Source organism: Oculina patagonica, chromosome 8, assembly GCF_052425735.1.
Source record: "Oculina patagonica isolate OP01 chromosome 8, crgOcupat, whole genome shotgun sequence".
NCBI classification, from domain to species: Eukaryota; Metazoa; Cnidaria; class Anthozoa; order Scleractinia; family Oculinidae; genus Oculina; species Oculina patagonica.
The window spans coordinates 19,149,317-19,163,572 of record NC_135765.1 but is presented as its reverse complement, the minus strand read 5'-3'; the positions used below and the strand labels follow the sequence as shown (position 1 = coordinate 19,163,572).

The window sequence follows — 14,256 nt, the reverse complement described above, 5'->3', positions numbered from 1 at the left end:
CAGCCCGTATATACCAAGCAACAGCAAGCGCTATTTTTGAGCGGCAGAGAAAAAAAAAAGAGAGAAAGATGCGCCTGAGCACTTTGTGTTCCTGTCTCGCCTCAAAAAGATGAAAAACGGATTACGTGACGCGAAATTACGCGAGGATTACGTGAGGCGAAACAAAAACGTACATGGATCCCACGTTTTTGTGTGTGTGTCGTGAAACATTCACTAAAACACTTCACATATCAAGCGTAACTGCATGAATCTCATACGTTCTATCAGTAATGTCACAATCTCACTTCATTTTCTTAATGTTTTCTTTTTTCATGGGATTTGCGTGTATGGGTCATTGGTAGCCTTTGCTCTCAGGTTTCGTAGCGCGAATTCTATTTTTTTTACCACCAGATTAAAGTGTAATCTTTTATCCTCTTTGGCATTTAGGATATTTCTTTTGTGAATAATCGACTTCGTTCCCTGAAAGAGAGAGACCCTGAAAACGAGGTTGGAGAATAATTTGTTTCTGATTAACACGTGCTGAAATTCGTTTTAAAGGACCTTTTTGTCAGCACGTTTACCGTTTAATGAATAAATTAATTGCGGTTTAGCACATGAAAATACTTCCGTTCGTGGCAACTTCTGTCTACGGTACACAATTTCCGTCAACATCTACATCGTTTTAATATCTCATTTATTGATTGCGTGCAATACAACACGCATCAGCATGAATGAGCTAAAAATGAATACCAAGAGTCAATCTAGATTTCGAGAAAATTAGGCTTGTTTGAAAACAAAAGAAAACGACAATCGTTGCTATGGTAACCTTTGTGACTAAGCGACCAGTAAAAAAGTAATTTGATCATATTTGCGCATTATGGTGCATTTTGGCAGAAATCGAAGATTGGCTTACCAGATAATTTTCATTTTCAAAACAACCACCCTAGGGTAAAAAAAACTACATTGAGCCTCTTTAAGGGCATTTATTTAATAAACCAATGTGACATATACTTAGATTTCATCTGATATCTCTTTATGTATGTGAAAGGTACTAATAGCATTATGAGCTTCAGTTTGATGAATTCTACAAAAGTCCTGAGTTTATGTTGGGTGCATAATCCGCAGGATAACTAAGTCAAGCAAACTGGTCTAGTTTTGTTCGAATTTTTTTTGTGCAGTTCCAGCCAACTTTACCAAGTTGCCACAAAACGTAACAGTAAATGACACAAATCCTATTGATGTGAGATGTGCTGCGTCTGGTTTTCCAACACCTTCTATATCATGGAAAAAGTACGTACAAGGCAGAGCTGTACCAAAAGATCCGAACACTAAGAACAGTGACAGAAGTGACACCGGGATGTATGTGTGCACTGCAAGCAATGGAGTGGAACAAGATAAGACAGCCAAAGTTTATGTTTCTGTGCAATGTAAGTCTGCATCCCAGCATGTCCTTAAGAGTTTAATAGTATAAGCTGCTGCAGCAACCTACAAACGTATAAAAAATAACTAGCAGTGAGTTCATGCAAAATCAGTGTTGGTTTTTGTTGGTTTAGCATTGAATCGTCTTCAGCTTGTGCAAAAGGCGGCTGCGAGTTTTGTAGTGGGGAGATATACTTCTCTAGACGACGTCCTATCTCTCAATTGGTTGCCAATACAAGAACATAGACAACTGAATTTGCTTAAACTAGTGTACAAAGCTCTGTATAGTCCTTTTTGGCCGGAATACTTACGTTTAACTGTTCACAATCCGTCCACAATCTTAAGGTCAAACAGTGGTATTCAAGTAGAAATCCTACTAATATCTAACACCTTTCAAGATCATGCCGCTACCCTATTAAACAAACTTCCCACGAACCTTAATATATAGATTAAAAGCTAAAAGCGGAGCTTCCCATTTATTTATTTTTTACTGAAGTTAACAATGTTTCCATTCTGATAAATATGCGGTCAAAGCTTTAATGTATACGCTGCGCATAGGCCGGTGCAGGACAAATTTATAAATCGATCATCGTTAAAATGAATTTCTTACGATACAACAAAAATAATACAGTTTCGAGGTAGAACAACTCATGGCCTAAAAATTAATGTTAATTCTCTGCTTTCTAAGAATAAAAAGAAATGTAAATGCTGGCCCATAGGTGCAAGCAAATTTAAATCGATCATGGTTAAAATGAATGTCTTACGGTGCAACAAAAATAATAATCTCGAGGCAGAACAACTCACGGCCAGAGACGTCAATATATTTCTTGGACAGATATTTCCGTCTCACTTTTCTTGCCAAATGGGTTCCTCGCGTACGCAAATTTAAAACTTATCTGGGATAAATCGGTGGTCATTTTTTATTTCTTACCGTGTGCACAGTTTAAACAAATTTTAATGTATACTAAATCATAGGTATTCAGTGTAAAAGTGAGCTTTATAAAAGGAAAAAATTATTTGAACTACTTTGTTTTTACACCTTACGCTAGAGCTAGATCGGGTAAACATGATTCTCAGAACAAGTTTAGTTTAGATAAATTAATTTTGTTGAATGCTTTGACGTCGTTCAACACTTCTAAAAAATTCACTTATACTGTAAACTCACAGCAATAAGTAATAAACTCTCATCTGACAGAACATCACGACAAGGGTTTATAATTCGACTTTATACGGCCAAAGGAAATCAACTTACGGCAAAAGATAATCAGCACATCCATAGCAAAATAAAACAAACTAAGAAAAAACAACAACAACCAAAAACTGAACTGACATGTGAGCATAAGCTAAATGTACTACATATTTTGATGAATATTTTGGTACTCTGTGTTATTTAAGTTATTTGGGTTATCTAATCTGATGTTATAACAAGTTCTCTAACTGCGAATGTAACAAAAATCTATTGATGTTTCGGTCACAACAAGCGACAAAATAGGTGAGCAAGGTGTACTTGTAGTGCAGAACGGTCTGCCTGGAAGAAAATTTGTTGAAAGTTTACCCCAGGACTAATTTTTAAATTGATGTGTCATTTTCAAAAATTCCAATGGTGCTTATCAGGTTATAAGTTAACCGAATTTAGAGAAGAATTTTTCGTATGTTACTTTGTTTTCCTTTGTTGCCGTATGAAGATATTAGTTAACCTTTCATCGGTTTACCCTGGGAAGTAACGTGTAGTTATTGTGTATTCTTAATAGTGAATTCTGGTCCGTTTAATAGCTATAATTTAACAATCCTTTGTAAAGCCACACGTGCTTTATTGCTATCCTCGATAATGATCACTCATTTCATAATTTAACTAAATATAAGACTGGGATGGAGACCTTTAGAGCACTGAACATGTACTGACCGCTGTAACAATTTGCCGAGTAAGGCAATGGAACATTAAAATGTTATCAAACTTTAAAAGGACTACATCTACTAATATTTAAACTATGTAAATAATCACGTCGTTGTTATTTTGTGCTCGAACGTTTGTAGCCAAAAACTCACCTGTATGGCGTAGTTGCTGATGCTTGTTCTTCCTCGATCTTTGTTGTCATTTTGTTGTCGATGATAAAATAAAATACAAAACGCATCATGAAGCATATACATCTGCAGGGTTGATTTGGGTGCATGTACTTATGCTGTCACAATTAATTAACAGTACTGAGTTATCTTAATGCCACACTGTTAAAATATTATCTACCATTGGTAAAGGTTGGTTCTCATATAACTGTTTCGATAGCTTCAATCCTTTCCAGCTTTCCAGCGATTGTAAGCGATAAGGGGGTTCTCATATGATTGATTTGATCACTTCGATCGTTTCCGACTGCCAAGAAGACTGGAGGCGATCCAAGCGATTGGAAGCGATAAGGGGGTTCTCATAAAATCGCCCCGATCATCTGGTATGTGCAAAGCGCGTGCTCATGGTCTAGGCAGATGAAAAACTTACTTGTTTCTTCAAGTAACGTTGGTGTCAGAGCGGGGCGACAGTTTTTATAACTTCTCTCTGACTCGGGAGCATCCAAACCGAAATTTACTCTTATAGCTTTTCAACTGTTTAATTTAATGTAGTTATTTTATGGTCCTTTTAAAAATTGTTCTTTATACACACGAATGTTTGGACTTCTTCCATGAACAACGTCTGGTTAAACTCTTTTGTTTTGGCAACCATGTTGGTTGTGAGGCCGTTTTCATCTAGTTAATTTTGAGGCACCGTGGGACAGTTTGGGTCGCTTCAATCATCTCCCTGTGTGAAAGACGTTCTTATAAAATCGTTCTCGGTCGTCCCGGTCTGCAACCAATCGCCCAAATAGAACACGGGCAATCTAAGTGATTGCGACCGCCCCGTTCTCATTAAATCGCCCTGATTGTAACAACACTTATTGAAGTAACAGCAACGATCGGGGTGATTGTTTTAATTGCATCAATGTAATAAATAAGCTTTGGCACTTGGAAGTATTTGTTCCTTTCCAATGCAAGTGTATCTTGCTTTGTTTGACTCCAAGACTGTGTTATTTGAAGTTAATTGAACCAAGCAACCCAATCCTTGTGTAATCAATTTCGCTGAAACGATTTGTTAAACGTTTAAAGCCGCACAGAAAACGCCAACTATAAATCACTTAGTGAAGAAACTATTCAGCATGACACGAGCGTGGGACAAAGAAAAATCTGAGTCCCCGACAGGAATCGAACCCATGGCCTCCCAGATACCGGTTGGGCGCTCTAACCAACTGAGCTACGAGAGACTCGTTGTGAGCTGGGCCATCTTACTAGGTTGATATATGACACGCGTCCTGCATACTGCTAGGATCAGCAATGTCGAAATCATCAAATGTGTAGTAAATAATAAAGATGGTAAATTTCAAGCTCAGTGATAAATAGCGATTTCTTCACTATTTATCACCGAGCTTGAAATGTACCATCTTTATTATTTACTATAAATCACTTTGTGAGAGAAAAAAAGGAGAGTTTGTCAGTTTTCCATTAATCTTCATTAAATAACTTCGTCCAAAGTATACATTTTTATTCACCCAAGACGTGAACTTCATGGTACTTAGTGTCACACACTGTCAAGAAACAAAAAACATCAGCAGTCCCAGCATACCAGAATTTCCAAAGGTTAAAGGTGAATAATTATATGGGTCAGTCAAATTGTAGGAGATAAAACATTATTGCTGTTAGCAAACATCACCATCCAGTTTTAATGGCAAATACCTGATGTTATATTATTATTTATCAGATCCGCCCACAATAAAGGAAGCCACCGCATCAGCTGCCAAGTCATGGATTGGTCAGACAGTGTCGTTGAAGTGTATGTCAGATGGTGTTCCTACACCAACACTCACCTGGTACAAACCTGATGGAAATCAAATCAAGAAAGTCACGGCTACAGAGAACATAGCGAGTGTGAAGATGAATGTGGATCATGATTTTGGTGGTTACAAGTGTGATGCTGACAATGGACTCACTCCTGCTGATTTCAAGATAGTGAAATTAGTACAGATAAGTAAGCGCTGTTAGTCTTAATTTCAAAATTATGTTTTGATGCCAACTTTTAATTTCTTTTTAAGGAAAGGGAAAGGTACCAAATAAACTGTCGTTTAAAGTTTTTCATCAGCTTCATCAGGCTAGCTTTTACTGAATGGTTCGATGTTGAGTAGGTGTTAAACCTTTTCACCATAAAATCAACAGAAAGATAAAAATTTACTCTAATTGATATATCTTGCTTACAGTGTGAACTGACAGTAGATCGGAAGTGATTTTTCTTGACATCGACAATTTTTAAATATAAAATGTGTCTGGCGGATCAAATTTTGCGTAACAAGCTCTTTATCAAGTAGGCAATGAAGAAAACGCTTAATTTCTATTTACCGTATAACTGCTAGGTATAAAACACCTTTTAAGAACTAGTAAACTGTATACATGCAACTGAAAATATTGGATCCAGTATTGCGATCGGTATAGGACATTTATGAAATGAAACAGTTTTTGGACAGCAACGCTGTAAACTAATGGAAAGCGTTCCCTCGTGCTTATTAGCCTCCCACGCAGTCGTTCTTAGGGGCGATCGTGTTTCACTCCTCCCCACTAACGCCTGCTTAACCGAGGCCAACATTCCTTTCCCATTGTTTTATTCGCCAGACAACCTACCAATCACCATTGAGGTATTGTCTGTCGGTGAACAATTAAAATGATCGCGGAGATGCGGCATGCGGGCTTGAAGTACAGTATTTCACTTTAGTTATGCATTTTACGATGGCTAAAACACCGGAAAAAATATCGATTGGAATAATTTAAGTGCTTTTTGTGCAACACTTTGATAAGGTCATCTGCTGGAACTGGAAGGGTTAGAAGTTTTGGGAAAAGTGCAGTTGATCTTCCTCGCCTACATATATTCCAATCGACAATCTGTGAGAACATCAACAAAAAATATCAACACAGTGGATCTGCATTGCTTCAAAGAAGAGATCTCTAGTATTTCCGAGTTAATAAATCGAAGGGTAAAACAACAATAAACGTTGAATATTGTGTTAAAAGGCTAGCTTTGTATTTTTCCCGTCGATAGTTTGACGGTCCTTCGATTTTATGGTTGCGAAAAATATTTTTCCTTCGAGGAAACGCATTTAAAATGATAAATGAACCGCACACCAAATATATTTTCTCGAACGGCAAAATCCCAACGGAGCCAACGAATCGGTGAGACTGTCGAACAGCAAAGGACAAGTTTGATAAAAAGCAAGCGATTAACCGTAGCCAGCAAATTCAGAAATTGCTTTCATCTGAATGAATTTAAGCGAAACATCCTAGACTTGGAAGCACACGGTGCTAAACAGCTCTCTCGTTCCGCGAAGAGCGTCTTGCAGTCAAGGTCAAGGTCAACCCTTCGGATTTTAGTAGGTAAAATCTGATTGGCTTAGCGGCAGAAAGGAATGTTAGCCTCGGTTAAGCAGGCGTTAGTGGGGAGGAGTGAAACACGATAGCCCCTAAGAACGACTGCGTGGGAAGCTACGCGATTATATGCCTTTAATTTATCCTATTCACTGCATAAATGTCCTATACATGCGCTTCTTACGGTAAGAAGTGCACAGATTGGTAGCGCGAGCACCAACGAACTTTTGCTGAACTCTGACGAAGGTGAACAGTAGCCACCGAAAGTTGTAAAAAAAAGATCGGCTTAAAAAAAACTGTTTCATTTCATAAATGTATACATGAACTGAATAACTATTCAAAATATTTTATTGGAATTCAAAAATATACAATGGGATCCACATTACTCGAATCTTCAAGGGATAGAGGCACATAGAGTTCGAGAAATCAGTGGGAGGGGGTAGTACAGTTGAAGTGTTTGGCTGATTAAAGGAAATCCAAGTGAAACGAATTTTGCTTTGAGTTATGAGGAGGTCCAAAAATTTGAGGATTTAAGAAATCGGGTTTCAATTGTATTTATCACTCTCCTAGAGAAACCAGGCGCCCCGAGTGTCGTTATTGGACAATCAGACATTCAAGCCACTTCACTGACAGTAAAATGGACTGCACCAGCTGATGATGGAGGGAGTCCTATCACAGCATACCGAGTGGTCATACAAAAAGGTGGCACTGAGATAAAGAATGAGAATGCTACTGTCCCTGGTACAACAAGTCTGCCTGTTCGAAGTCTGGAGAGGGATACCGATTACACAGTGAAAGTTTTTGCCAGGAACGCTATCTTTGAGGGACCTGCTGGAGAAAAACAAGTGAAGACTAAGTATGAAGGTAAAGAAAATTGAGGTATTGTTTTAATAATTGTCGCATGCTGCTAGCTTGTCGTTTGATGTAGAAACTTTTTGATTATGACTTATGTCAAGCACGGAATGTAAGTCCTTTCTCAGCAGCCATGTAAAATAGGCATATTAAAATTTAACTAACTGAAAGAAGTACTGAGAAAATCTCATGTTGATTAGAAAAATCTTTCATAGAATTATTTACATGTAAAAGCAGGTTGTTTTATCACAGACCATGCTATGTCAGTATAGCTTTTTCATGTGCAAAACTATAAAACGTAAGTGACCTGTAAAGGTCGTTATTTACAAACAAATCAAAACAAAGCAAACGGTTCTGTGATTCTAATTCAGGGAACTTATTTCTGAACTCTCTTGGGAATGATAATATATAATTTGTCGCAAGATTAAAAATATTAAAATTTGATATGACGTTACTCGATTTTATGATATGATCGTTACTCAGACTAAATGATAACTCTTTTCAAGGTGCTATCGTGCTGATATTTGCTTTATTATGTGGTTACCCTCAAAAACGGTAACACCAGATGATCAGTTTGAGTTAGTAACGTGGGAAGATATTGCAAAGAGGTAATGGAGATTGATAACTTTAAACGCCATGATAACTGATCATGATATTTTTGTTAACCAAGGAGTCCCAGCAACAGCGGTAATTGAAGATCTGCCCAGTGAAGTAACAGACCATACGATAACTCTGAAGTGGAATGAACCACAAAGCTATGGAAGTAATATCACATACTACATTGTGTACCAAAGGATAGTGACTGATGGTAAACCAGGAAAGTGGACCAAGATAAAGGAAATTACAGATAACTCAGCTAGAGAATGGAAAGTTGAGTTGGAGAAAGGCAATGTGTATGAATTTGTGGTTACTGCGACAAACGAACTTGGTGAAAGTTTGAAAGAAGATAGTAAGATCATAAGAGTCAAGGCAACAGGAGGTATGTTCTATATTTATTTGTGTTTCGTTTCCTTGAATAAGCTACGCCGATTTATAAAGCCCACTGTGGACTCTAATAATTTCGATTTGTCATCGCCAGAAGGCAGTTTCCCGTAAATTGCTCATTATGCCGGGACTGGTATAAAGACATATCTTAGAGAACTACTCCCAATTAAGGAAATATATTAAATAGAAGCAAATCACTTTGAATGCACTGTTTTACATACTTTGTCGAAATAAAGTGAGTGTGTTTTGAATAACTGGCTGTTAATAGTCAGTTGCAAACCAGAATGTCTCATGAAGGTTTCCCTTAATTTTTTTTAATTAGCTGACAAATACCTGTACTCTTCATATTTCTACCTTTCTTTGCAATAGAATCACCAACAATAACTTCACAAAGCAAAGGTAAAGTCACGGTTGTTGAGGGAAACATGCTTTACTTGTTCTGCAAAGCTGATGGCTATCCTAAACCACTTGTTACCTGGAGTAAAGATGGCAAGTTACTTCAAAGTAGCACCAATGATACAAACTTCATCACTAACGAAGCCAAAGAAAATGACGCCGGAAATTACGAATGTAAAGCCTCAAACTCTGTAGGAACTGTGAAATATACAGTGGAGGTTACAATCAAAGGTAAGGTAACTATACAGCAGTGTCACATTTGAAGATAGCTTAAATGACGTAGATTCCATTGGTTTCTTGCAAGTCAGCTGTACATCCCTAGTGTCCAACCGGTGTACTGTACATTTTGTAAGAGTGTTCTGTTGAATCGTTTCACAAATTAAGTAAATCTGATACAAAATGAATGTTGAATCATATATCCATAGTAGATTTCTATGAACACGGGAAATGGTAATTGGTATAAGAAATAAAAAATTCATCGTCATTTATTACATTCTCCTAATATGCCAAACCAAGCATTCAAATGAATAACCATATAAATTATATTTATATTGCATATTTCAGGTTCCTCGTGTAAAGAGACAATTATTCACATTGTTTATATCCTTATCATCTTCCTGCTGTTGATTATAATTGTTATTCTGATTATCCTCCTCCGGAGACTGCGCAGTGGTGCGGGTAAGTTACGCTTGCGTCAGTTACATTATCCTGAACATATTTAGATGTGATAGAAAATTATGTTTCAAACGACATGTGTAATGTAATGAGAGAGATTAGCGGAGAAATCATGAACTGATGTTAATACTTGAACAATTTACTTGGTAGATTGTTTACGACAAGCTCTCTGTTTAGTTGAATGGTCCTCTCGCCCAAAACTATGTTAGCGCGTTCCGGAATTTTACATGAAATAAAAAGAAAGCGGCCTCTTCTTGTTTCAAAAGCTTGATGAAAATATTTGAGAAAGGATTGAGAGATTTCAAATTTCCCCAAGTTTTCTCTCATGTTTGCACCAGGTTATATCATTGAAGAGAAAACTCACTGACCAGTATTTTTTGTTGTCATTTCAGGGATCTCGAAAACAAATCGGTGAGTAAAATCGGTCATTTATATGCTGAAGATACTTGTAAATAAAATTATCCCAATTTCAATAAGCAGTTATCATTTATATTTTGCGCGTGTCATTTTAACGCAATCAGTTTAAACCCTTTTACGTGGTTCTATCTGTGACGTTCGTTTGCCAGACAAATTTCATCCCTAAAACAGTGACGTACGTAACCTACCACGCGAGAAGTTTTACTTAGGCCCTGTTTACACGGACACGGTTTCATTTGTAACCGCATCGAAAGCGATGCGGTTACGCCTTTCGTTTACACGGCACCGATCGAGACCACTACTGTAACCGGGTCGTTTTGAAAACGCTGTCAAAAGTGGAGCGTTTTCAAAACGATACGGTTTCGTTGTCGTGTAAACGGTCAAAAACGGCGAAACCGCATCGATTTGAAAACGGCCATGTATTTTGGCACGAACTGGCTGGCTTGCGAAGGGTAAACATGGTGAAACAAGCATAGAGAGCAGCGCTTGCTTATACAATCACATTCGAAAACAGTCGGAAAATCGTTAAATAGGCTCCGTGTAAACACTTCGAAACCGTGTCGTTTTCGATGCGGTTTCGAGGTCATGAAACCGTGTCGATTGATAACCGTGTCCGTGTAAACGTAGCCTTAATGCAACCGTTGAATTAAAATATCGGTCTGTGTAAAAGAAAAATATGAAAGTGTCCTGCGCAGCGTTAATTGAAATGAACTAATTGGATAATGTTATATTTAACGCTGGAAAGTTCATTGTAAAAACTAAACATTTCGGAAGTGCTGCGTTCATCAGTAGTACTAAAAAAGAACTGTTTAAAAATAGTGTAACTGTAGTCAGGGGATGACATAGTTTGTAAAAGGTTTGTCGCTGACTGTATTTGATGTTAAATTTTTAAACTTTTAAAAATTTAACATCAAAAACCGTCAGCGACAAACCTTTTACAAACTGTGTAAAAGGACCCTTGATAAACATTTGATTATATACCTTTTGTGCATAAGATACGAATATGTTGCAAATGATCTTTGCAAATTAAATTTCCCAACCTTGTGGAACTAAATCAAAATCTGGATTGAATATTTGGAAAAACAGGAAACGGAAATTCTTTAGGTAAAATATACATATGAAAAATAACAGAAATTTAATGCCAAGCTTGATGGCAACTTGACAATGTGAAATGAAATACTGCTTTAACAATCAAAAGCTAAAAAAAGCTCTTTTTAAGCTGTAAAATTAACAACTTTCATACTGACTGAACTTTAAGAAAGGAAGCTTGTGATGTTGATGTTTTTTAAGTTTCAGACGACAAGCCCATCAATGATCATGGCTACATCGGGCAGCCATGTACTCGCTTTTAATTTATTTCTCCTGACTTTTGTAGAATTTAATTTAAATTCGAGTACAAATAAAGCTATTGTTGTTGTTGAAAAGCTACGTGGTAATAAATTCGGTTACGTTTACCCATTCCCGCAGTGTTTTGCTTGACATTCCCAGTGCATGGTAAGATCATGATCATGGTAAGATCATCAATCTTGACACATGTTACTTTATTTCAGAAGAAATATGTGTACGGGGTGCGGCAGAGAACTTGTTGCGTTGGTAAGTTAGTTTAAAGCTACATACTGGAGACAATAGATAACCTTGCCCTCGCGCCTGGAGCAGTATTGAATAGTTTACGGTACATCAATCAAGATAAAACTTGAAAAGTAGTTTTCAACGATGGGAAAAAGTTTTGTACCGAAATTAACTTTGAAAAAGTCGCAAAATGACATCACTTATGTTATCGCACGAAGTTAAGAAAAGACATACAATATTAACATGCATATTGTTAATATTTAAACTACAACAGTAGACCAATGAATGAATAACAAATGAAAACTGGTTATTTCCCAATAGAAATCTTTGGCTACGGAGACCGAAAATCAGTCCACCAATATGATGCCATCTGGTGATTCCACTAACTACGCAGTTCCAAACAGTGGAGAAGACTACATGCCGCTTCACCCTTCAGGACGAAGATGGGAAATTAATCGAGAGCAAGTCAAAATTATTAAAGTTATTGGCAAAGGAGCTTTTTCTCAAGTTGCCAAGGCAACAGCGTGGAACATACGTGGTAACGAGGAAAATAGAACGGTTGCTGTCAAAATGTTAAAAGGTGCGATAAGAAATTATAAACTATGGAATTCATTTGGAATGGCGGGAAACCATCTGCGATGTTTTGTTTGTTTTGTAGCGAACGCCCCGGATTCAGATAGAAAAGACCTGTTGGCAGAAGTGGAATTAATGAAGAAGCTGAAGCCTCATCCTCATGTTATCAAGCTGATGGCCTGTGTTACTGAAACTGGTAAATAAAAAAAGCTGATTAATAATATCTCAAGCATACATAGATACGATAATCGAAGTAAAGTTGGCAAAGGAATTGAAACCTCATCTGCACATGATCAAGTGGACAGAATGTGTAACTGACACTGGAGAAGTAAGATGCATGCAGTGACAGTAAGTTGCAAGAACTACGAGAGGCAAAGTTGTCAAAATTTTAGGTCTACTCTCTACTGCGCCTCCCTCACTTTTTACATTTTGATTGGCTATTTGAAAGCCATCAGCGAGTTGTCAAAACTAGTAAAAAAACTGATCAAAAAGTAATAAAAACTTTTATGGGGTGACAACGGTGCAAAAAAGAGCCCTGTAACTGCATAAATACGATACAACTCTTCCTTTTTCTATTACAGTGGGATATCGATTCCACCATTTACTGTCACCAAATTACAACCTGTCAAAGTAAAATCAGTCCTTGTTTCTGATTACGGTGCCCATTATCTTGCCTAGTTATTATTATCTCTTCCTGGGTTTCATTTTACCATAGATCCACTGCTAGTTCTCATTGAGTACGTGCCGTTTGGCGACCTACTGGGTTACTTGCGAAAGAGTCGGGGACTCAACGACACTTACTTTAAAGACCCCGACGTGAAACCGCAAACCAGTTTGACGGCGGAACAGTTGATTAGGTTCGCCTGGCAAGTTGCTGATGGAATGTTTTATTTGTCTTCGAAGAAGGTTTGGTTGTTTTTGTATTTTCTGCTTTATTGTTCATCCTACTAACTGTTTAACTCTGAAAATACTTTTCACCTATTTTGCAAAAAACTTTCAAATGTCCTTTAAATTTAAGAAGCGAGGCGTGCCATTCCCGTAAGAATTTTAATTTTATTCGAGCATTTGCTAGTTATTGCATTTGCTAGTAAGTGTACTTATTATTATATTATTGAAAAAAAATGTACAGTGTTTTTTTTTGTGTTTTTTCCTTCAGATAATCCATCGTGACTTGGCGGCCAGAAATGTTCTTGTTGGTGAAGGAGAGAAGTGTAAGGTGACAGATTTTGGGATGGCGAGGAATGTTCACCAGGATGATATTTATACCAAACAAAGTCGGGTAAGAATTTCATCGAATTACAATTGTTTTTAACTCACAAAATATTATTAATAGATGTTTTCTACTTTCAATTGCTTCCACTTTTTCTTTAAAGGGCCGACTGCCTGTCAAGTGGACTGCTTATGAAGCTTTGTTATACGGAACATACACAACACAAAGTGACGTGTAAGTACTTTACAATACAAGAAATCTGATATTTTTTAATCGATTTACAAATTTCTGTAAAACATGGCGAAATATTCTTTAATTTTAAAACATTTTTTTTAAGCTTTGACTTATTTAAGGATACTTCTATTAAGACTAAAACCTTTATTAAAAAGTTAATGCCTGTGCCTATGTCGATGTCGACTCACGCTAATACAACTAGGCTTACCCATTACTTGTTCGGCAGTTGGAGCTATGGTGTGCTACTCTACGAGATTCTCACTGTAGGTAAGTTCAATTATAATCAATGTTTTATTACACGACGTATTTTAAATTATTTATGTTTGCGACCAAAAGTAAACGAGCAAACGTTGAACTCAATTTTTTTCTAAATTATGGTATTACGCGTCTTACGAGGAGTATTTTCACTCGTGCAAGAGAAAAATAGAAAATCTGATTTCATGGATAATAATTGTTTTGGTATATACCAAACAAGTTGAATAATAAGCGGACCAAAACATCACTTTCGGTAAACAAAGTGA

General features: G+C 37.0%; 1 protein-coding gene and 1 long non-coding RNA gene across 3 annotated transcripts in view; one reads left to right on the top strand and one right to left on the bottom strand.

Moving 5' to 3' along the window:
• LOC144662882 (uncharacterized) overlaps positions 1-14,256 on the bottom strand; it is an 84,310-nt gene that overhangs the window by 65,668 nt on the left and 4,386 nt on the right. The window lies entirely within an intron of this gene.
• Positions 1-14,256, top strand: part of LOC144662782 (fibroblast growth factor receptor 1-A-like) — an 80,488-nt gene that overhangs the window by 62,281 nt on the left and 3,951 nt on the right. The window contains exons 5-18 of one of the 2 annotated variants that reach the window (XM_078523699.1): positions 1,158-1,406; positions 5,177-5,443; positions 7,396-7,689; positions 8,348-8,656; positions 9,031-9,288; positions 9,622-9,735; positions 10,125-10,143; positions 11,700-11,742; positions 12,040-12,298; positions 12,377-12,487; positions 13,007-13,197; positions 13,448-13,570; positions 13,665-13,735; positions 13,962-14,002. In XM_078523699.1, the coding sequence (XP_078379825.1) occupies positions 1,158-1,406; positions 5,177-5,443; positions 7,396-7,689; positions 8,348-8,656; positions 9,031-9,288; positions 9,622-9,735; positions 10,125-10,143; positions 11,700-11,742; positions 12,040-12,298; positions 12,377-12,487; positions 13,007-13,197; positions 13,448-13,570; positions 13,665-13,735; positions 13,962-14,002 (2,349 nt within the window). The remainder of the gene's footprint in view (positions 1-1,157; positions 1,407-5,176; positions 5,444-7,395; positions 7,690-8,347; positions 8,657-9,030; positions 9,289-9,621; positions 9,736-10,124; positions 10,144-11,699; positions 11,743-12,039; positions 12,299-12,376; positions 12,488-13,006; positions 13,198-13,447; positions 13,571-13,664; positions 13,736-13,961; positions 14,003-14,256) is intronic. The other variant, XM_078523700.1, reaches the window with a different exon arrangement.